Raw genomic sequence first — 24215 nt, 5'->3', positions numbered from 1 at the left:
TATATATATATCTTCTCTCTTCTTAGGAGTAGGATTGGCTGGCACAGAAAACAACTCTCCAGCCACATTCAAATTGGACAATATGTATTGGGTTGGTCTGTTGCAGTTTTTTTATTTAAGGGAAGCCAAATCTGCTTGATAGAAAACACACACACCCTTTCCACCATGCTAGGCACCTTGAGTTTAGCTGTGTTTCCAAAAAGGAAAGTAAAAATTCAAACCATGAGACAAACAAAACTACATGAGTTTTAGCTAAATAAAGATATAAGTTATAACTAAGATAACTGAGGAAACAAAGCCTTTTCTAAACCACTCATTCACCTTCAAAACAGTTTATTTTCTTTCAGTATTTCTGCAAGAGAAAACCCTTATTCCATTTTCTATACCAGCAAACAAAGGTGCTAAAACCAGTAGGGATAGAAGCCAAATTCACTCCCCCCCAAACATCACTGGAATTTTTTTAGTGCTGTAAAAACAGATACTGCAAGGCCACATCTAGTTTAAGAATCTAGAGGAAAATACATTCTCTATGACTTTATTTTCCTGCTCTTCAGAAAAATCCCGTGGGAAGATATCACTCATCTCTTGTGCTGTGAGACAAGAATCAGACTGCACCCTTCACATTCAGATGTGATAATTCTGATCAACCTATTCACGTAAGAAAGTGCCTATGATTCACTAGTAAAAACCATTGAAAATTGGGAGGAAAATGATATCCAGCACAGAGAAAAGTTTAAAAAAAAAAAAAAAAATGAAAGAAAAACCACACAAATAAAAACTCCCAAGTTTCAGTATATACATATGCACCAATTCATGTTCTGAGAAATTTTTTTGTTTTCAATAGCTTGATGTACAGCACTATCACTGGATTCATTAACTGAAGGCATTCCTACATCAATTCTGATCCCAAGCTGGGCTTGCATTAAAACTTTTCCCTTAAAAGGAGGCAATTATAAGATCACTCCCCTCCTCCCAGCTGTGTATTTTTATGAAATTCAAGAATTCAACAAGTTCAGTATCTCCTCCTCATTCAAGTTTGGATTAAATTGGCAAAACTGCGATAGTGAAGGGAGAGGAACATCTATTTTGGATTCCTAGGAAACCAGACTCAAGCAGAACTCCAGAACTCATTTCTTGATAAGATGTATTTAAAAACATTACCCAACTTGACATTCATCTTAAAAAATAAAAAGAGAAAACCAAACCACATCATCAACAAAACAACAGAAAAAAAACATACACCTAATTGTTTTCCCCAGAGGTAGCCACTGAACTGATCCTATGCTGTGCTCCATCTCCCCTCACTCCAAGCCAATATGCTAAGTGCTGCTGCAGTATCAGCCCATTTCTCTTCTGTCCTTAAAACGAGAGTGTGGATTTTTTAGACAAATTCATCTCAATTCCAAAATCCAAAATAGTCTGGATGTTGTCAAACCTATGTTTTACAAGTCCCACCAGCAAGAACCCATTATGTCATGCAAAAGTTACTCAGCAAACATGCACACATCTGAACTACGCAACCAACCAAATATTTTAACTTCTACAGAATCTCTACACAGATCAACAGAACATAAAGCCCAGAAGAATCCTCTAATGCAACCTGGTATGAACTGGAAAACTCACCTAGAACCCTTCAATCTTTTCTATGCTTACGTACTTGCCATGTATTAAATGAACCCATATTCCTCTCTCCTAATTATCATAAAACAGAAGAAACAAGACTAGAAAAATCAAAGTACATAAGGATCCAAAAGGAAATATGTAAGAGACATTTGTTGAAGGCAATCTCTACAGAAAGTAAAGTTCTGCTCTTCACTTAAGACATTTTCAAGAATTCAGGAAGAACTGAGACGTGTTTTTTGTTACCTTAAAAAAAAATTCAGATGACTTTCACAGTACTAACTGGAATGATCACAATTGATAAATTAATGAAATTATTATGTATTAAACAAGAATTTAATAATTTCACAGTGGTTGGAAAATATCTTAGAGTTTTTTTTAAAAAATTAGTTTTAAAATCAAGTGTAGACCACTCATTGTGTTTTTAAAAAGAAAGCTTCTCTGTCTTGGAAGGCTTAAAGGAATAACCTCTAAATTTAAGGGTCACAAAGCACCAGACATGCAGAAGTGAGGAAGTAAAAAATTAGCATGTGCTTTTAATCAAAATGCAAGAGCTTCAAAAGTCCCGAGGAAAAAGCAGTCTTGTCATTTGAACTTGTGTGTGCTTGAAGGGAACTAAACCAAAAAGCTTTAAAGCACAACTTGACAATTTTTTTCTTAAAAAAGCAGAAATTCTTTACATTTCAGAATAATTTCTGAAGACCTAACATACCTAATATACATTGAATGTGTATAGCATTTATCAGTTATCTACAGTTTTCTTCTATGAACACTGACATTGTATTTCCAAAAGAGAATCCAGAGACAAGATGACAAGTGAAAGCAAGGAAAGTGTACAGTTTCTAGAGTGAAAGACTTAAAAAAAAGGTTCTATGTAGTTCTGAAGGACAGAATGTTGGTATTACTCCCAGACAGATATAGGCAAGTTTCTCTGGCTACCGGGTTTTCCTGAAAACTAGCCTTCATGGTTATCTGACACAAGTGAGGACTGGTAATTTGTACTATTTCATGTGCCAACAGTAGAGTCATGACAGCACTGACTAGTGTTCAGCTAGACTTCTCCCACTGTTTTGATCACGTTCAGATAAGAAAAGCTCATTTCTGTGCAACAAACTTATTTTTGCCCATAAAAATTAAATAACTTGAGACAGACAAGGCATAGCATATTCTACAAATTGCCCAATCCATCTTTGAAGTTTGAAGCTATGATATATCGAGTTCCATTTCAGTTGTAATTTCCCCACAAGAACTAGGGAAGAGTTAGCCCAGTTTCTCTGTTGGGTAGAAGAAAAAAGGGGAAAAAAATACCAATATTAGGAGGCTGTATTCCCTTACAGAAAAGATTAGTCTAAACAGAGGAGAAGCTTTAAAAATTAAGCCAAGGACAAAACTCTTTTCTGGACAGCTAGTGAAGACAGTGAAAATCTGCATACTACTTTAACCTATCTCAAATGCAAAACACTTCCAGACTGTAGCACAGGCACCTTCAAATAGAAGTTTCAGTCATAGATTGTCAAATTGTTCCTATTAACTGATCCATATGTCCTCAAGAAGTACTATGAGAATAGTTAATGCTGCAGAAAGCTGGTTAGTATGGTTAAAAGAAACTTCTGCTGTAAATTATTACTAACAGTGATTTATCTTTTGAAGGCCAGTTCTGCAGGAGTGCATTCAGATATGCTTAGAGTAAGAACTCCTGCTTTTAATACTTGGAAAAGAGTTAGGAGAATTTATTTCCTCCAATGCATCTGTCTCATGCTATTAAGCTTATTACTAAAAAAACAAGACTCGTATTAAAGACTTTTCACCCCTTTCACCAGAAGATTCTTGATTCTACAGCAAAATAAAGAAGCTTGACAGATGCAACTAAAACTAGAAGAGGCAAAATGAAATACAAAGCCTTTGCTGCAGAACAAAAAAAAAAAAAAACACTTTGCCTCATCACATGATTGACAAGATAAAGATGAAGGAAGCCCATGAATCTTCCTGGTGAACCAGATGAGCAGAAAAAAATATTTATTAGAAAAATATTAAACGTCATTTTGACACACCAAAAGAAAAGCTAATACGTAGTCAGAGCTTAGATGTGTTCTTTTCATGCAGTGCACCCAACACAAACATTAGATTTGGCTGCTATGTTTTCAAATATGTTTACTCAGAAAAAAGATTGCTTAAATTATTTAGCCAATGCAAAATGAGACTCAAAGTCTTTTGTAAAAAAACAATTGTATGAGACAGGATATTTAAAAAATAGCTGGGTGTCAATTACAGCAATTTACCTATATATCCAGAATATTACAGCATTTATGAGGGGAACTTGAGATAATACATTCTTAATCTAACTGCAACAACAGTAAGCTGTTTTGCCCTCACTTGAGGTATTTTGATTTAAAAAAAGCTGTTATCATTTTTGCTCTAAAAACTGCTGTATCTTAAGGATATGTGTTAGTAGTAAAAAACATGCAAGTCACTAGGTTTTAGAATTAGCTTTTATAAGCAAGCCACACAGCAGTCTCAGCATCTCAGTGAGCAGCAAAATACAGATGTAAGTAATGCTGATGTTACAAAGCCTGGGATCCTAAAATTACTTTCATGCCACTCACAAACAGAGTCAACAGTTATTCTTCAATGTCTAACCTAATCCCTCAAGACATCCCAGTGCACCTTTTGTTTTGTGCATCTTTAGACTTTGCTCCTCTAAGCAAGAACTGTCTTCGCTGCATACCTTGCACAGCACGGAGCATGCTGTTGGTGCTTAAATACAAAAAAAGACACATTGGCATTTTTGTATCAAAATGTACAAGATACAAACCTCCAGGAAGATATGATTCACTTGCTGTGTCATCCCCATCATCTCCATCTTCATCATCACGACTCAACAAATTATTTACAGCAAGGTTTACATCAAGATTTGTTCGCTGGAGTTCCCGAATAATAATACTTCTGGACTTGCCTTGTAAAACAACTTGTGCCTGTAAGAGCAGAGAACTGGTTATCAGTCCTTCTCAGCTCACCATCTATCATTCATATGAAGAGAATGCCCAATTCTAAATGTGCTCTAACAAAATCCAGAAGTCAATCACGGTACATAAAGGCAAAGGCTCACACAGATTCTTCACAGTATCTTGTACTAGAGAGTCAACCTTCTCTTTGAACTAGAGAGTTCAAATTAGGCCTCCGAATTTCAGCTTTGTTACTGTAATGGAATCTTAGACTCTACTTCCTGAAATGTTTAGTGCCATAGTTAAAGGATAAGTAATATCTGGCTTTGAGAATGTTCTCTGTGTTTCTATAAAAGTGTTCAAACTTACTACATTAATCAACAGTCCTGCAATCAACTGTTGTTCCAAAGCCACACCTCAATCCCTGCCTTTTTGACACTGTTTTCTCTTTCCAATGCTCCTGAATAGGTAATCGCCTTGCTTCCTCTTTTTTTTTTTCCTCATCATCCTGTTTCTGAAGGCTTATCTTCAGCTGTTTCTGCAACACTTGGATTTTTATTAGCAAAGTGCAAATGCAGAAAAAAAACTTCTAAACGTTAAATAGACGCAATGAATTTAGAAAAAAACAGAAGCATTCTGGTTTATTCCAAAAACCCGAGGACTCCGAGCATTTTGTTTTTGCAGATAAGACTACCCTCTACTGAATGACAGAGCAGATGACAAGAGTTGTGGATGATCAAAAACTATGTGAAGAAGGTAAGAAATCAGTAGTGAATGTTTTTGTAACACAGTAAAATTGAATCACCAAATAAAATGGTCTGTTGACAAAAAAAAAAAAAAAGAAGATACATTTTGTAACAGCACACAAAGGTAAAATTTTGTCATAGCGTTCTATGCCAGACATTTACAGATTTTGAGAGATGGTAGTATCTGTGTTACATAGCCCAACTGTGAAGATCTTTCCCACTGGTCTGCTTTAGAGTTACCCCAAAAATGTTTTAGACAACTTCTGTTTTAAAGGTAGACAAAGTATGTTATTTAAAAAAAAAAATACACAAACAAAAAAACCAACATCACAACAAGGGAAGCAAGTTATGAGTTAACCAACAAACCACTCATTAGATAAAACAGAACTGTCTGGACCAAGGGATATTAGTCTGTTTTTCTATTTCATATAAGGTATCAAGGATGTCAGTAAACACCCCCAAAAATCCTGGAGAAGAACAATGAAGTCAAAAATGCCCCACCACTCCACAACTGAAAAAAAACCACTGAAGATTATCTAAGCAAACCATCTCCTGGAAGAGGGCCAATTCCAAAGTAACCAACACCTCCAGTATCTCATACTGCAAAGGCAGAAGCTTCCAGTTTTTAGTGGGTTTTGAATTCAAAAGGAGAAAGGAACTAGAAGCCAGTCTGCCACTGGTGGTTCTGTAGATATCTTGCCCACTAGCCCCTTCTTGCCGTGTGCCAGTCATGCTATGGGCCATTCAAGGCATGCAAGGCAGATTATCTTTGGCCTAAAAACTAATTCCTGTATTCCAAATAGAGACCAGCAGCTTCTTTGGAACTAAGGAATTAAGATGTATTAAATAGCCATATATTTTGAATGCATTTTCTTCAAAGACAGAGCAAAACACTGTGTTACAAACTCCACTTAACCATGAAATGCAAAGTCAGCATATTCAGACTCCAGTGCATTAGGATGCAAAAGCAGAGCAACTTACATCTCACATTCATCATTTATAATAAAAAAAAGCAGATATTCATGAAGAAAAAATTAGTATTTTAAAGAGATTAAAAAGGTGTCATATCTTCAATCTCTCTCTAAATTGGATCACTCCTTTTTATCAAACAAGAAAAAAAGCCTGCCTTGCTTCTTTATACTCCTTCAAGAAACTTAATTTTATTAGCTACATGCTTGATATTATTCTCAAATATTTTATTTTCTCACTACATCTTCCATCTGCAAATGAGTGAGGCATGACATTCCATATCCAAATTAAATACATTCCTTGTCTTAGTGGAAGTTTGAGAAAAGAAAATTCTGCAATCTAAGGAAAGTCTCTAACTCACACCAGGCATTTAAGAATAAAAGCCATTCAGCCAGGGAAAGCCAATCTTTTCAGCTATATGCCATTACTCCTTGTAGAAGACACACTACTATTACAACACATTGCTGTCCATATACTACGAGACGCTCTCCAGGCTTTTGGCCACAAGCAGTTTCTAGCTCACATACCTGTGAAATGAGTTCCTCTGGAATGACTGATGCTGGAATCACTGGTTGTGGTTGACTCCCCAGCAGCCCAGATCCTCTATCTCGTCCTGTGCGTATTACTCTGGTCTGCCTTCGAGAATCTCGAGCTCCAGCAGATGATCTACCAGAAGATCCTCCTCCACTTCCACCAACCCCTGAACTCCAGCGGCTTCTAGAAGATTTAGATCATAATTTAATTTTTATATAGAAGCATACTTTGAGGACTACCTCAAGAAGTAAGTCTTTAGTTTTATTAATAACTTGTATATAGTCTCTGAAAAACACTGTAGATTGGCTTCATGGACAAACACCATGAATGTATCTCCCAAAACCAGCAAGAACAAGAGTACCAGGCATTTGGTCATGTTCTGAACTACACAAAAGAAATATAAAACAGGACTCTAGCTAGAAGTTGAACTCTTTCCTATTCTTACAGTTGTGTACATACATGTATAGATGTATACATACATAAATACATGCACCCACCATTCCTCAGGTTTTCTAAAAGCAAACTTATCAGCAACAGTAACATCCAGCCCTCAGCTGTTAAATTCCTACTATGAATGCACATATGCAGCAGCTTTATGGTCAGTGGACTCTTTTTGACAGAAGGTCACTATACTCTTCTAAAATTTTGGAGACTTGATTTATATTAAGAAATTGCAAACTAAATCTACACTAGGTACTTCTCCGATTCTCATGGGTGGTTTTCAAGAGATACTAAACTGTGGACCTATTTCTATTGGAGACATCAACACCAGCTGTATACATTGCATGTCTAAAAATGTTTTTTCATTTCTATGAGTCAGTACCAAAACAAGGGACTAAAAAGGCAGTCACTTGTGGAAACAGACAACTCAACACCATTACAACTTTCCACTCATCTTAACACCCTGGAACTATGACAAATGACTCTGTACTGGACCCAAGACTAGATGCTATAATGTTGTGAAAGGCCGAAAGGCTCTAGTAGTTTGCTCTTCAAGGTTAAGTGAACTTTGTTGTATAAAGCTACCTTAAAGGTGGATATGGTATCGTTTCTATTAAATAATCAGTATCAGCAGAACTTTCCTGCTCTCAACCACCCTAATCCTCAACCTCCTTTCAACAAAACAGTTAAAATAAGACAAAAGGTATGTTCTCTGAAACAGCATCTAGTAAATTCATATTAAAAGTATAATTAGCTTTTATAGCTACATGTGGTAAAGAACAATACTTGTTCTACATTTTATGGCTTAAGTTGATTATTAATATCCTTTGCTTTTTTGGTAGGGTTCCTCCCCCCCGACTAGACAACGCAATTACAGAATAACTCGAGTATCTGCCCAAGATGAAGCCCTGTCACAGAGACATCTACATTTTCAAGATTCTAGCAAGCAACCACACAGACAACGACAAGACAAAAAGCAATTCAACAACAGTTTTAGGAAAAGTCTTCTATCATGAGTTAGAAAAAGAGCTCTATAAAAATGACACTACTGAAATTTTTTTTTTAAAAAGTGACATTTTAAATAAATCAAGCCATTAATCTGTTTCTGAAGGTGGAAAGGGGGGGGGTGAGGTGAAAAGAAGGGGGCTGAGGGGAAGTCAAATTCTTTCTACATAGTAATTCTCAATTCAGCCCTCAGCAGGGAAGATGTGGGTTTAAAAAAAAAAAAAAAAGGTTATGTACTAGATTTTAACACTTAACTACAGATGTATTTTATACTCTAATACTCTAATATTCTAATGCATAAACCAAGGACTGACTCAAGAAATCTAACAGTTAAAACCATTCATACCCATATAATATTTCAAATACTCCAAAAGTGTCCTAACCTGGTCCTGTCACACAGGAAAAAAAAAAAAATTCATGACACTTATTCCTATTAAAGCTGCCTAAACCTAGAATAAATATTAATACAGGACAAAATCTTTCTGATCATTTTTGCACACCTGCTAGCTTTCCTACATCTCTATCATGCTAGCAATATCCCATATCAAATGATCTGATCTAATCTAATGGTTCCACAATTTGAATATTTTTAGACTCAGCTTATTAAGTTAAATATTCCCTTCACTTAATAGAACAGTCAGTGTCTACTGCTGCTCTACTAGTCTGGTGACTTCCAGCTACTTAGTTCTTAAATGTGCAAGGGAGGGAAGTAGGAACTCCTCAGGGTTGGTCTCCTAAGCACACTACTTCAATTTTAACCAGTTATGCTCAGGTAAAAAATAACAAGTACAAAAAAAAAAAGCATTATGCTTTCCACAGTAAGTTTTTAAACATGACAACACCAGTTTGCTTTTAAAGTTTACCAGAAGGATTTTAGGTTCAGATGCACAAAGGTTTCACAAAAAGCTTGGGGGGATAAGAGAGTGGGTTATCTTTCATGCAACAAAGCCCCAGATGAAATTAGCTTATTTGGTAATGAACAACAAATTCACTTTTACAGAAAAGCTGTAGTTCCTCCCTCTTAAATCATTCACATGTAACCACAGTTTGTAAATACAATTCTCCTTACTATGGTTAGTAACCTTCAGAAGCAGCATAGTTCATGTCTTACAGAAGCATTTAACAAAGAGATCACTGCGATTATGTAAAGAAGATTAATTTACATTGCTATATAGAGGGACACCATCAATTTTAAAGCTAATGATAAAAAAAATGAATTTGTATAGTACATTTAATATATAGTACAATTTTAATGGTTTTGAGCAACCACCTCTTCAAAATGTTCCTTTCCTATTACTATGTATAAGACCCCAACTAACAAAACACCACTTGTTACTTGGGCAGGTGAGAGCAAGGCACAATAAAGCTGAGCACACAAAGGTCTGCAAACATTGACAATGAAGATTCTTCCTGCATAAATGCATGCATTTTACTTTATGCTGCTAACCTATCAGAGTTTAAACTGATAGTGTCCCTCTAAAAAAACTGCTTTTCACAAGTAAGGAACTAAAATCATCTTCAAAAGAGACAACAGAGCCAAACCCAAGTTATTCTTCACACATATATGAAGATCACTCCATTTCCTAGGTACTGAAGGGTCACTTGTATATCTGTTATTTCAACCAAGTCAATAAAGTTCATTTTTATTGCACCCTACCTACACAACTGCTGTAATTATACGTTCCCTCACACATACTGCATACAATTTATATATGTGTATACACATATACTCAAATATGGAACAAACAGATTGCAGCCTCAGTCCTATCAAAACTTACCCAAGGGTGTTGCCTGCCAGTCTGCCCAGAGTTTCAGAACCAGACAGAAACCATGGGGAGTCACTAGTCCTGCCTGGCCTGGATGTCCTTCCTGCCCCTGAGCCACTGTTCAACTTTGAACTGAAAGTAAAAGATGGTAAATCAGTCACAAAACAATCCCAAATGGGTTAAGAACAAAACCTGGAATCCCAGGTCTAAATTCTCAGGGACTTAGTCTGGTAACATACCAGCTTAAGCAACACCCTTGGGGAATATTCCAAACTAATCTAACTGTACATTGAGGTACACTGGAAAAAGAAAGTGGAAAGCATGCCTAACAGATCTTATGTACATTGGCAATCCATAATAGCACAGTTGTAAATACATATTAAGCTAATTAGTGATCTGAGTTAGGCACTGCACTAAGTTTTCAGTTAGCATCTATGACAAATTGTAACCACCAAGTGTTCTATCCATAAACCTGAGCCTGAGTACACTACTTCAATATTAACAAGCTGTTTACATTCAAATATGAACCATTAAATAGCCCTGTCAAGGGGGACTTACCTGGATTGAAGACAACAGGTCTAGGAAGTGAGACGGGATCACTTCCAGAATGGATTCTACATGAAGCTTAACAATTTAATACTATTTCTTTCATAGGGGTTATTTTTTGAGAGGTTTCTTTCTTGAAGTTAAAGAGATTCTGTCTCACTCATCTTAGATTCACATCTAGCACTTATTCCTACATTACTATGTCAAGCTAGGCTGTTTGGCTGCATCACCATAACCATTACGCCTCTACTCAAAGTACGCATTCCAAAGGCAATCTAGCTTAATCAAAGCACAACAAAAAAAGCAGCTAAGCTGCTTATCCAGTTTAAAAGAATGATATAGTATGAAGAAAGGTGGTTCTTACCCATCATTATTATCAGGTTTACCCAATTCCAATCTGTCTGGTTGAACTGAAAAACCAATCCTGCAGACTCTACCATCCTATATTTAAAACAAGAAAACCAAGTGTCCAAAAATTGAAATTTAAGACAAAATACAGAAAAACAAAATGCAAGCAAAACCAAGTCTTCAGTTGCTGAAGAATGTTGGTCAATCTGAGTTAGACAAATCAATTTGCTATCTGAGCAGATTTAAATAACTTACCTCAAGAAGAAACGCAGCATGATTTGGTCCCACGACACACTGTTTAATAGTGGCCTGTTCCAATACATTCAAAGGGGGGTGGCTGCAAACAAAAAGTGAGCATGTATAACATTTAAAAACCTTTAATGTTTGGGAAAAAAAAAAAAAAAAAAACACACCACAAGAGGTATAAGGAAGGAAAAATGTGCTGTGATAGTTACTGACATTAGAACATTGAAGAATGACGAAAGGTGCATTAGCTAAAGCAAGTACAATGTATTTTTGGTCATTAAGCACAGAAAATGCAGCATAAAACCTTTACAGATGACAAGCTTTCATTTAATTTGATCAGCAATAAAGAACAGTGGTTATACTGCAAATCAAGGAGTCATTTCATATGGAAGAGGGATATTTAATAAAATAATTTATCTTAACTGAAACTAACATTTTCTTCCCAACATAAGAAGAGTGTTATCAGAAGCATTTCTGAACTTTAGAATTAGTAGTATTGAGGCTTTCTAAGGCTACATCTACAGTAAAATAATTTGTTTCTTACTGCAAAATTATACTTTCCTAAATGATTTGCAGCAGCATGTGATATGCCTTACCTGTTTAAATTGTACTTGTTTAGCTTCTCTGAAACTTCCCTTAATCTGAAAGAAAAAGAAATGAAGCTGTTGTTTGAAAGACATCCTCTGCAGTACACAACATCCAGTTCAGCAGCATATTTACAGCCTTATGGGAACAACTTACCACCACACTTAATGGAACTTTATCTAAACACTACTTATTGTTAGGAGTCTACATAAGAACTGGATGGCGTTCAGCTTCAAACCAGGGTTTTGTTTTGGAGGTTTTTTTACTTCAGAGTTTTACCTACCCTTCCACCTACAATCTTGTCACAAACCTCATGTTGTCTTGCATTTCTATGTGTTTTTCAAGTCACTGTCAAAAAGCACTACTCCTGCCTTGTTACCACCACTTACAACTTTACACACAAACTAAGCAGATGAAGCAACGAGCATTAACTGTAGATAAATTTCCGTTTCCTTGTGTAAGCTTGAATACAGCATCCCACAGCAGACAAGATTATAATTTCTAGGAAATCCAAGTACATGGCACATCAGAGCCAAAAATGTGACAGTAAGTTCTCCAAAACAGAAGACAGGAAAACAGATACACAAAAGCCAGCATCAAAATGAATGAAAAACAAACTTTGACTAGGAGAGGAAAAAATCCAAGAGAAACTCACGATATATAGGGTTATGTAAAACATCACCTTTACTAAAAGGAAAAGAACATTCTCAGAAGTACTTCCACCTCACTTTCACGGCACCTTATACCAAATGGTAGATCAGAATCCAAAAAAGGGCCAATCCGCAAAGCACTCCTCCTTACAGAGTCCAAAAGTAAAAGTCAACACAGTAACTTCTAAGATAATTTCTAATCCACTCCGAAAAGATCCTCTCCAGGCAGCAAAGACTCTCATAATATCATGTACACATTTCAAGCAAAGCTTGGGCTCCCTCCTTCCCAAAGATGATAAGCAATCTGAAAAAGCCCCGAAATAGCTTAAAATTTTAGTTAGAATTTTCATGTTGTATTCAGATAAAACCCACAGTAAATCCTATAAAAATAATAGAAGGTCTTCCTAATTAGGCCAAAAAAGTCCCAACTTTGGTCTCATGTTCATCCTAGCATTCCACAAATATTCTTCATCAGCAACAAGTCCTAAACGTTACCAAAAAAAAAAAACACATACACCAGAACTGTTTTCCTCTGTTTGAGGAAATAAAAGGAAAATGTGTAACAGACATGTCTGAATCCATGTCTTAAAATCCTCTCTTTTTTCTTGCTTCACATAAGTTCCTACACACAGACTGCTACGGATAACAGACTTCAGTTACTTGCAAACCCTGGGCATGAGAAAGAATACAGACTGGAGGTCCAAACAGCCAAGTCTTAATGTTATCAGCAGCGTTCAACTCTAAAGCGCTTGTCTTGAGGGGGAAAAAAAAAGGGAAAAAATCTGTGTCTGAGAAACAAGATAATTTATACAGATGGAAACAACTTTCAAGCACAAGAAAAAAAGGACAACAGTGAAAGGACAGCAGGAAGGAAGCGAACGTGTTTAGAATCACCTTTTGCTATCCAAGTGAAGCTGCTGGTTGTAAGCAGGCAGCTTCACACCCCTCTTTTCCAACCGAAACTACCTCACGCAGGCCCAGAGCATATACATAGGTAAGGGTTTTCTAAAGGCACTCCACAAAAAGGGAAGAGAGAACACAGTTCACATGCAATTCCCACAAAAGGAACCCTACAGGAGTGAACTACTGTGGGAGAATGTGGAACAAACCCCGAAGACCAAGAGCATCCACTCCACAGCTTGCTGTACAGCTTTATAAAGCAACAGGGATCTGCTGCATAGCACGTCAAGTTAAACATCCCCGAAGTTCCATGTCGTAAGTATATCACCTAATAGCTCCCCACAGCAATCCCAAGCAGTTTCCCACTAACATTTCTCCACTTGGCAAACACGATCAATAATTATAGAATAGGAAAGCCTATCTTGAAACTCACTGCACTGTCTCTTTGAGAAGCTGACAGTGAATTACAGTTGTGCTTTAGTGGAGATGGTTACTACCCGTCTCTATGAGCAACATTTAAAGCTTCATTATCTGAGGTTTGTCACAAAACCTGAGTACTACCAAAGAAACAGTTTTCAACTTGTAAAAATATCATCTTTTTGTTGTTGGGGTTTTTTTTGTTTGTTTGTTTTGTGTTTTGTTTTGTTTGAGGTTTTTTTGTTTGTTGGGTATTGTTTGGGGTTTTTTTGTTTGGTGTGGTTTTTTTGTTTGTTTGTTTGGGGTTTTTTTTTACAAGTGAAAAAGGAAGTGATATGGAAGAAATATACCTAGAAAGCTGAGACTTCCATACTTAGAGAATCTATCAGTAATACCAATCTCAAGAGAGTAGGTCTACCTGCAGCAAGCATAGGTCAAAAGAGATGTAACATTCCTGCAAAGAGCCTGCTGTCAAAATTTAAGGGAAGGGAGCAGAGAAAGATACAAGCCATGACACTGAAAGTACTAAACTCCACTACAGAAAGAAAAAGTAAAAACTATCTCACTCCCTCCACCATCTTGTATGCAACTGCTGTAATAACAAAATTACCTAGTACTGCCTAATAAGCTTAGAGATCCAAGAGGACTTGAATTTGATACCGAACTGCAGGGAGTGAAAAAGGAATACAGGAGTACTTCCCCAGCGGCCCAGCCCTGCCGGGCTGCTGGTTTTGCCCCCACCACTTCCCCCCGCTTCCTTCTGCTGCCACCAGCATTTGCTTAAGCACCAGTCACAAAACTAAACCAGCAGAAAACCAAGAATCAAGTGGAAAGCTGTGTTTGTATATTCTGTACAGCTTTATATTGTTTGTGCAAATAAAAACTCAAAGTAATTTCACAACAAGATTTCCTGCAGCAATCTCAGCCTTTCTACTCGAACAGTTGCATGGTTTTGTACTTATGACCCTCTGAAGGAAAAATATGAAATGTATATTTAAGACCAGGTTAATTTTAACCATGTGATTCAATAATTTCAACTGGAGGAAGAGACAGAGGCAGAGCTATTTAATCAATTCTCATACTAAGGAAGGTCAGCACTTCCACTGAGACCTTTCTGTGGTAAAACAAATTTCCAATACGAATGCCTGGACAGGTTAAGCTTTGAAAAATTCTCATTAAAGGCAATAAAACCATTTCAAAGGAAGCCGTTAGAATCCACGTGTATTCTGCTCAGAGATTTTTGGGAAATACACTGGCTTGCCACACTTCTAGACAAAAAGTTTAGTGATGATGGCTCCTGTGTTAAGACACAATCTTTAAACATCCTTATCAGAATTCATCCAAAGACAGTTGTGAGGAAAACTTCAAAAAGTTAGTTTGTCCCAGCCAAGCAGGGATTGCTTTAAGTTTTGCAGCTACAATTTCTAGCCTCACCAAACAGATCACAATAGAAGGGAACTGTGCTCTAAGCTACCAAAGAGGCTCCAGGTCAGGACCATGGCAGCTCAGAATTCACAAGCAATGCTTTTGTCTATCACAAAGATACTACATTTCTATTTCCAGAGCAGTTCATCTGAGGACTCATCCTTTTACCACACCTTGCTTTGTAAAACCAAGTTATACTCAAAAATGCAAGAGGACCACAGAGAAACTAATTTTAAAAATACTAAGCACTTTATAGAAAAACTGGACTTCAGTACATTTTAAGGTAACTTCAGCCTGTTTTAAAACGTCTTAGATCTACACAAGCAGAATTCTGGTTTATAATTTGTGCTTTTATACAGTTTGTAGGAATAAAAATCTTGTTTCAAAGTGAGCAGGCTGTCCTGAGAATTATTTTTTCGAAGACACTATAGACTTCTATGGTCCATGTTCACCACACTCAGATCCCTGCAGCAGTTCAGCAGCAGCCCTACCTTGTCAGTCATCCTTCAGGAACATTAATCCTTCTCACGCATTTCCACTATGCCAGCAACTGTTCACAGACCAGCAAATAAACCGTAAGACAATGCAGAACTTTCTTACTGCTGTAAGGTTTTAAACTAGTTCAATGTATGTCTGTTCATCCTTCTCCCCGTGTTAGGAAACCAACAGCTACAAAAATAAAGAAAAACCTCACACCTACATCACCCACGCTCAGTCAACATCTGCAAGACATTCTCAAGCAGGCAGGTGAGATGAAGAGCATAGTGCACTGTAAACTGAAATCTCATGTAGCAAGATTTACATAATTTTTCCCTCAAAAACTTATTTGCTGTTGAACAGAAACAGTATTTACAGGTACCAATATCTAATCTGACATTTTGCAGCTTTGGTAAAATAACAGTACAGCTAGCATATTTATTTATAAGTATAAAAAGAATTTCTGCCATTTCAGAGATTAATTTCTGTAACCATATAAAGAAAGCTATTTTTCATTTTTCTCTGCAACTTTAGACTAAATTTTTAAATGTCAGCTAGGTCTTCAAAGAACTCACAGTAAAAACCACTGAAGTTAAGCAATCCAAACAAAGGATATAAATACAGAAATGCAGAACAAAAATGTTTGCATGCTGCATGTCTCCAGAAGGAAGTCTTTCTGTACTTGGCAAGTAACACCACAAGGTCCCAGACAATATTCAGAAGATTCTCTTGGATTTTTCCTGAAGTTGCTCTTTTATAGCCTTATAGAGTTATTTCTACACTTTAAAGTATCAGGCAGAGGCCCCACTACAAGAGCTTTGGTCACTTCAGCACCACATGGCAACACTAAGAGTTTCAGAAGATGAAAAGGAAAGGTACATTAAAAAAAAAAAAAAACACCACACACAAACCAAACAGCTCTGTAGAATGAGCAACTTTGAGTGGGGAAATTAAACTAATTCAGCTCCAGAAGATTTTTTAAGTGATCAGGCCTCTGTAAGAGAACTTCATATGTCAGTGTAGCCTGTAAGCCAACAAACTTAAGAGACTACATCAGAATGGAAAGAAGCACAGAAGAATTGACACAATTCTTTTCCCAGAGGAGGCTAACATATAAGCAGATATCCAAGAAGGGAAAAACACCCAACTCTGGAAAACACTACAGAGTAACAAACCTACCAAGACTTAAAGTAAATAAAACCTTCACCTCCATCCCTTAAACTGTCCTTTAAGTCATTCTGGGTAGTCAGGGTGGAGCAGCCATTTAAAAAAAAAAAATACATTAAAGTACCACAAAAAAAGGAAGCGATAAGATTACCTGTACAAAATACAAAGTAATGCACATAAAATAATATCCCAAGCACAAGACAACAGCCTCCAAGGTAACCAACAGTACTCAGCAGTGGGGTGGGACAACGTGTTTATCTTGTCTGTAAAACAGACAAGATGGCATTGCTCCAGTCAGTGAGTGACCAGGTGTAGCAGGGCTTACATGCTCTCCTCTCAGTTCCAAGAAATATATTATTTGTTCATTACATACTAAACCAACACCTACTGCTCAGGAAATCCCTGAGCAGCAGACGCTTAGATGCTGCAGAAGCATCACTGCGCATCTGCCCTGTTCCAACACTTTTCTCCTGCCATCTAGCCCCAGCCACTGCCACAGACAGGAGGAAAACAAGGTGGGCCTCATTCCTGACTGTAACAGCTGTTCTTATGTTTCACAGAATCCACCAACACAGGTTTACAGAATTTGGCTCCCAAACTTCATTTTCTATTTTGTAAGACTGTCAGTTTGATTGATAAAGGTAGTTCTGGCCATTCAATAGTCCTCTCTGGAAAAGTGGTAACACAATGTACCGAATCAGTTACCTACAGCAGAAAGCTGATATGGCAAACATCAAATGAATCTCTTGAAAACAGTTTTCTGCAACACGGCTGAAAAGTCTTCAGGTAATATAAAGACTGCTGAAAGTAAATTCCCTTACAGCAGATCATTATTATTTCATGGCATAACAACACTGATATAGATAATGATCTATATCTGAAGTTAGGTATGAGCTACCCCACAGCAAGGTTTGAAGCGGAACAAGAAAAATTAGCAGAGAGCACAGTGGCAAGGACATCAGAAGGTTAAAGACAGATACTCACCAATATCTAATATTCAGAATTAAATACATACTACAGAGGCAGGTAAAACGACCCACCCTCTCTGTAGGATGAAGAAGGTGGGTAAGCACATAGGTCCTTTCTAGTTTTAAGCAAGAGAGGCAGATTTTGTACCACTGTATAGGACAAGGGGAGAGCAGTGGATGTTGTCTACCTAGACTTGAGTAAGACTTTTGACACCGTCTTCCATATACTGCTGATACACAGGCTGGAGGAGCAGACAGAGAGGTGGAGTGAAGACTGTCTGAACAGTTGCACTCAGAGGGTGGGATCAGCAGCACAAAGGCTAGTTGGACTAGCTGAGTATCCCACGGGTCAAGACCAGGTCCAGATCTCTTCAACATCTTCATTAATTATCTGGATGAGGTGGCAGCAGGTACCCTCTCAACAAGCTTGCGGATGGCACCAGAGGAGTGGCAGATATGCCATAGTCATGCTGCCACTGAGAGCTCAGCAACCTTATGAAATTCAACATGGATAAATCTGGGGCTGTTCAGCTAGAAAGTAGCTCTGCAGAAAAGGACCTGGGAGTCCTGATGGACACCAGGTTGAACACTGCCAGCATGCCTTGCAGCAAACAAGGTGAATAGTATCCCCGCCTGCTTTAGACAAAATACTGCCACCAGGCTGAAAGCAGCAACCCTTCCCTTTATCCAGCACTGGTGAGGCCACACCTGCAGTCCCATGTCCAGTTCTGGGCTCCCCAGTACAAGAGAGACATGGACATAGGCGACCGAGTACAGCAAAGGGCCATAATGATGATTAAGGGACCAGAGCACCTCTAAAATGAGGAACGGCTGAGATTGCCGAGACTTTCAGCCTAGGGAAGAGAAGATTTGGGGTGGGGGAATCTTAGCATACACAAACATCTACTAAAGGGAGGGTATAAAGAGGACAGAGACAGGCTCTTTCCAATCCTGTCCCATGACAGGACCAGAGGCAATAGGCACAAATTAAATGCAGGAGCTTCTGTCTCTGAAATGCAGGAGGTTCTGTTTAAATATCAGGAAACACTTTGCTGAGAAGGTGACAAGCACTGGTACAGGTTGCCCAGGGAGGCTCTGGAGTCTCCATGCTTGTGAGTCTTTCAAAAGCTGTCTGAATACAGTCCTGGGCAACAAGATCCAGATGGCCCTGCTTGAGCTTGGGAGCTGGACAAGACAACATCCAGAGGTCACTTCCAACCTCACCCATCCTATGATTCTTAGAGCTTTATGCTTTCAGAATGTGATCTCCACACATTTGACTTGCAGGCATGGCAACAAAAGGAGAAGTTTTTCCCATTGAAAAGCTAGCTCATATTTTGCTATAGAATCCCTATAAGTGTAGTTGCTCAGAAAAAAACGTACAGCAAGGCGTCATGAAAGTGTCTGACAAGTATTATTTAGACATTGAGTAAAAGTATTTATGTACTCTTTCTACAGCAGGAACAGCAAGAGCAGCAGACAGGTACCTGTAGTACCTGTGAAATGTAGCATCAGGTTTGCCAGAACTAGATGGCTCTGATTAATGAAGAATTTCTAGGGTGGCTGACTCATTCATTACTCTATTTAAAACTCTACTTACACCCTTTCTTCAGATTTTTAATTTTTGTGACTCTGAAAACATCACCTTCTGAATAATAATTTTTAAAAAAACCACACACACACACGCACACAAAAAAACCAACACCTCAACAGCGCAATGCACAGCCATAACCTAGCTCAGGAGAAATATAAAGTCAGTCACGCTTTTTAATTAAGCAAAAACCCAATCCTGCAACAGCTCTGGCACAGCATGGCCCCTTTTTTAAAATAAATAAATAAATAAATAAATAAATAAAAATGAAAAGGCTGAATAGAAACAGAAAGAAATCACAAATGGTGTGATCCCAACAGGACTAGCACACAGGAGTTTCAGCACACCTACACATGCTATTTAGCACAGTATCCAGAGGATTTGGTAGTAAAGTCGATCTACAGCTACAAGTTGCTTAAATCCCTAGTAGTGCTTCCCTGGAAAAAAGAAAAATACACTACAGGAGAATGAGTCGGCCTCAGTCTGATGTTCTTCTGTGACTTCCAAAAATATGGGTCACAGATTCAGACAACGCAAGACAGAAATCTGTTTTCTGGTGTCGAATGCATCAAATCCTTATTTTTCCAGATTCTGTTCAACTGCACAAAGCACTAGTAACTGCAAAGAATTTCTGTTTAACATTTAGCAGGAGACTATTGCTTCAGCCAGAAGACCACTAAAAGCGAAACAACTGGATCAACCAACTCAGTTGTGCCCAAGTTCTGAATCTTAAAACAATTAAAGTGGCATGCTATTTAGCTGTCCATCATTTCAGCAAGGATACCCTTCCGTGAGAGTAAAATATGGATAGTAGGAAATTGGAACTCCATGGATGTCTTTAAGAATACCTGAAAAATATGCACAGAATTAACATGAGCCAGTATTACTATTTTGAGCCACATGAATGCCAGCTGCACACTTGTTTGAATATAACAAGTACACTTTTTTGAATAGACTACGGGGCGGGGAGGGGTGTGTATGATGATATTTCTAACACTGTCAGAGAATTGCTGTAATCATTTCATTAAAAACAAAAACAAAAACTATCACAAAAAAAATCTAGTCATAATATCTTGAAATATTTTTGTGTCCCATAGCGATACATTGTTAAAGCTCCTTCAAGAGCTAATTATGAGCCCACAGGGAGGCTGTGTATTGACCAGCACACTAACTTAAAGCCAGGAGTGCCAGCTTCTGGTCTCAGCCGAGGCTACTGTGTGAACCCAAACCACCATCTCTCCACCATTTTCCTTTTTGTTCTTGCTCTAAGCTTTTATGTGCAAAGCTGGAAAACAGCCTTTGATTAGAGTATTCAAATACTACAAAAATATTTTAAAAACTAAGACCTGCCATGTTACTGACTATTTTGCTTCTTGGCTGGTGAAAAGCAACAGCATATTTTGCACAAATGACTTAATTAAAACCAAAGCACAAACAAGACACTGAATTCTAATGGCTTTGCAATAAATTCCAGCATGCTTATTCACATGCTGAATTAGTTTTAGCAATAGGGAAAGATCATTTAGCATGCCCAGTCCTTTACTTGCCAATTCCTCCAATTCCAACGCTTGAAGTCTTCATCAAAAACTGACACCACATTGCAATCTGCATGTCACTTTTCCAGACTTGCTTAAAATTGCCTTTCAAATACTGTCGCATTTGCCACAAATACCTCGGACTCCTCTCCTCAGACTGCACTGTCTTCTACTGAACATACATCTTCAAAACTTTCCTTTCAGACACTGCAGCTTTGATTTAGACAGGAACAGAACGAAGCCTGGCACAGGGAGCAAAGAGCAAGCACCACGCCAGAAAAACAAGCAGCCAAATCACTTTGTCAGATGCACACTGCAGGCAAAATAACTCCCAAGCAACCTCACCTTTTGAGGTGCACAGCTCATCACAAAACTTTTTTTGCATTGCTGAAAAACAGATGCTTTCTTTTCCAACTATCTGTACCACAGCCACAAAACTCCAGGTGCTCCCCCCCTTCAGCGTAACCAGTATTTTGGTTCCCCTACAAGAATTCATATTGTGTACCTCCCTCTCCTCCCCCGTCTGTAGTTCATCAGGTAACAACCTTGCCAGACACAGATTCCGCACTAGCAGAGGGAGAAAGGAAGCTCTGGCCATTCCAGCAGACAGCTGTTATCTCCCTCCCACCCTCCCACCAAGAGCAGGGCAGTCCCAGCTGGATCACATTTTGCCTGCCCGCTCTGCCCTGCTAGGATAAGATGCTATGATTTGTATCATTGGAATGTTTTGTTAAGTACCTTGAAATCCTTGCTCTAGCAAGACACATACATTTTGCCAAAGTCAGCAAATTGAATAAATTAAAATGGGGCGGGGGGAAGGGGGAGAAGGAAAACTGCTGTTACTAATTTACTCTGTGTGGTCAAAGCTGAAGAGTTTCAACAACCTAAGAAAGAGATCTTCATTGAAGGTCAGACAACAATAATTCAGTTACATTAAAAGGAAAAATATAAAATGGATTCAAAGCATAAATCCTCTTTAGAAGAACACTTCCTGATATTTACTCAAAAGAGGAAAAAAAAAGCAGCTCTGATCATGTTTAGCCTGGATAGGGAATAGCAAAATGTCATGCCATAAATGAAAGAAACTCTGAGAGACACACTTAAGAAAATTAATTTTGCAAGACAAACGAGGAATTAAAATGGCACTACAGTTACTGAAAGAAGTGACAAACCCCAGAGACTTCAAATGGCAACAAAGTCTGTAGCTCTCATTCAACTTCATTAACATGGGTATTTATTTTCTGGTTAAGTTTTTGGCAAAAATGCTGTAGGACAAACTTTTGTCCATATTAAGTCAATGTCAGACTCCATGCTGGAAACAATATAGTGAAATTATAATTTTTAGTAGGATCTAGAGACTCTGATCAATATCCATCTCATTGTATCTGAACTACCTATGTATATAGAGAGTAAGCCTATCCTAAAGGTAAGAGTTTGAGGAAACCTAATGGAGAATAGAGAACAAAGCATAATGAAAGACTGTAAGCAAATTTTAGAAGTGCTGTTTTAACACAGGCTTGGCTTAAAGTAATCTACTACTATTACTTCACAGCATTTAAAAAAAAAAAAAAAAAAAATCAGTGTCAAAATTAAGAGGTGATGGCAAACATGCTGCAGAAAGTAATACCACTGAACCCTAGGTACAGAGCACAGTTTCCTTCTGGACTATTTTCTTATGAACAGGCAAACTACAGTTGCATGGGTATACTCACCCTAGACGACTCAAGATACTCTAAATTGTCCTGATTACTTTGAGTAAAAAGCAAAAAATTCAAACAACCAAAAAACACACCCCCTTGGCATGTTTTGGTTTTAGTTTTTTTTTTGCCAAAGATAATTTTCTTAATACTATTGAAGTCTTCAGCAGCCTTCATGCTTTCATCTGTTGAGTTACACTATCGTCACAAATTAAATTGGCAGACCTCACAGTTGGCAATAAAACAACGACAGTGAGAATTCCAACACAGTTAATGTCCAAAACAGTACTAATTATGTGAATGTTTTCTAAAGTTTCTATTCTGCATTCTTTAATAAAACACCATAATGTTAACTTCAATCTGAAACATAGGAGACCAAAGTTATTTTGAGACAGCTTTTCTGATAAAAGGTAGTAACCAGGTTGATCAAGAAAAGCTGTCCAAAACAAAGTTACAGAAAAAAACATATTTTCTCTCCATTGTGGATGTAAACAATCTGAGAAATCACCAAGAGACATCTTATGGCAGAACAACAGATTTGGGACTACAAAGCCTAACCAATGAGACAAACTGCAAGACGCCACGTTAAAGATCATGGTTAGAACTGCACCAAAATAATCATACTGAAGTGTTACAAAAGAGTTGCAAGTAAATATTCAAAACTTTTCTGTATCACCATGGATTGGTACTGTAAAACATACTGCATTTTAAAGTACAGTGCCTAAGGCTTGCTGAAAGGCAGGGCAAAGCATGAGAAATTCCATAAGAAATCCCCCTGACAAGTCCTCATGGCAGCAGTGAGACTTGTGAGAAGGTGGCAAAATTTTCCAAGACAAATCCAATAGTAACATCACTCAACTGGTACCAAAATGGCAGTTTTACATAAACATAGATGACCAGTGCACCCACCTGATGCCTTTCTACTCAGTACCTTTGAAGGGTTTAGAATAGGCAAGCTTCATACCTTTGTATCAGTGAGGTGGCACCTGTTCTCTCTCAAATGTAACAAAAAGCTCTATACATTGAAACAAAAGTTATTTTTCCTTGGAGGGGAAGGTTAAGAGAAAAGGAAGCAATACAAGTTGACTGTTCTACTTTTTTTTTTTTTATGAACAGAAAGACTTTTTAAGAGCCAAACAGAGTTTATCATCAAAATATTTTTTTCTTTCTGGCATAGAGCCAACATCTGAAACCTGCATAATTACTGCTGTAGTGGACTAACTAGTGCCACAATGATCCTCATTTACACTGACAGGCTTACAGTTTTGGACAAAATACACATGCACCTGGGAAACTACAATTGCATGCCTACTTCAATATTTTTTCTCCTAATTGTTCCTCCCAGTTTAAAATCCTCTATCCACTACAACTAGGCCCTGTCCCCATGTTTTCTCTGGGGCATATATAAATCCCAACTACTTCAGTCTTCCGTGTGAAGTTATTACTAAGAGCCAAATCCTTAGCAGACTTTCCTGAATTCAAGCTTCAAGCCCTCTCCTTCCTTCTGTGATTTTCAAATACTTGCTACTGTCCTTTAAGTCACAAACCATTAACCATGCCATAAAACCATGAAAAGGCAGCTACAACATCCTTCCAGAACTTGACATGCTTAAGTATGTCCTCGGTTGTTTTTCTCAAGT

The 24215-nt window shown here is 37.8% G+C and overlaps 1 protein-coding gene across 1 annotated transcript; it reads right to left on the bottom strand.

Annotated features, from left to right (window-relative positions):
* Window positions 1-4432: 4432 nt before the first annotated feature.
* On the bottom strand, window positions 4433-11804 carry LOC103771647 (E3 ubiquitin-protein ligase UBR5-like; the record flags this gene model as incomplete). The annotated part of the gene is made up of 6 exons (XM_008938949.1): window positions 4433-4592; window positions 6805-6994; window positions 10036-10155; window positions 10934-11010; window positions 11173-11254; window positions 11760-11804. Coding segments are annotated over 6 exons (674 nt in total), but the record flags the coding sequence as incomplete, so codon positions are not given.
* Between the last annotated feature and the right edge of the window lie 12411 nt (window positions 11805-24215).

Source organism: Merops nubicus, unplaced genomic scaffold, assembly GCF_000691845.1.
Source record: "Merops nubicus isolate BGI_N331 unplaced genomic scaffold, ASM69184v1 scaffold39244, whole genome shotgun sequence".
NCBI classification, from domain to species: Eukaryota; Metazoa; Chordata; class Aves; order Coraciiformes; family Meropidae; genus Merops; species Merops nubicus.
The sequence above is the reverse complement of the archived record's forward strand: the minus strand, read 5'-3'. Positions and strand labels throughout refer to the sequence as shown.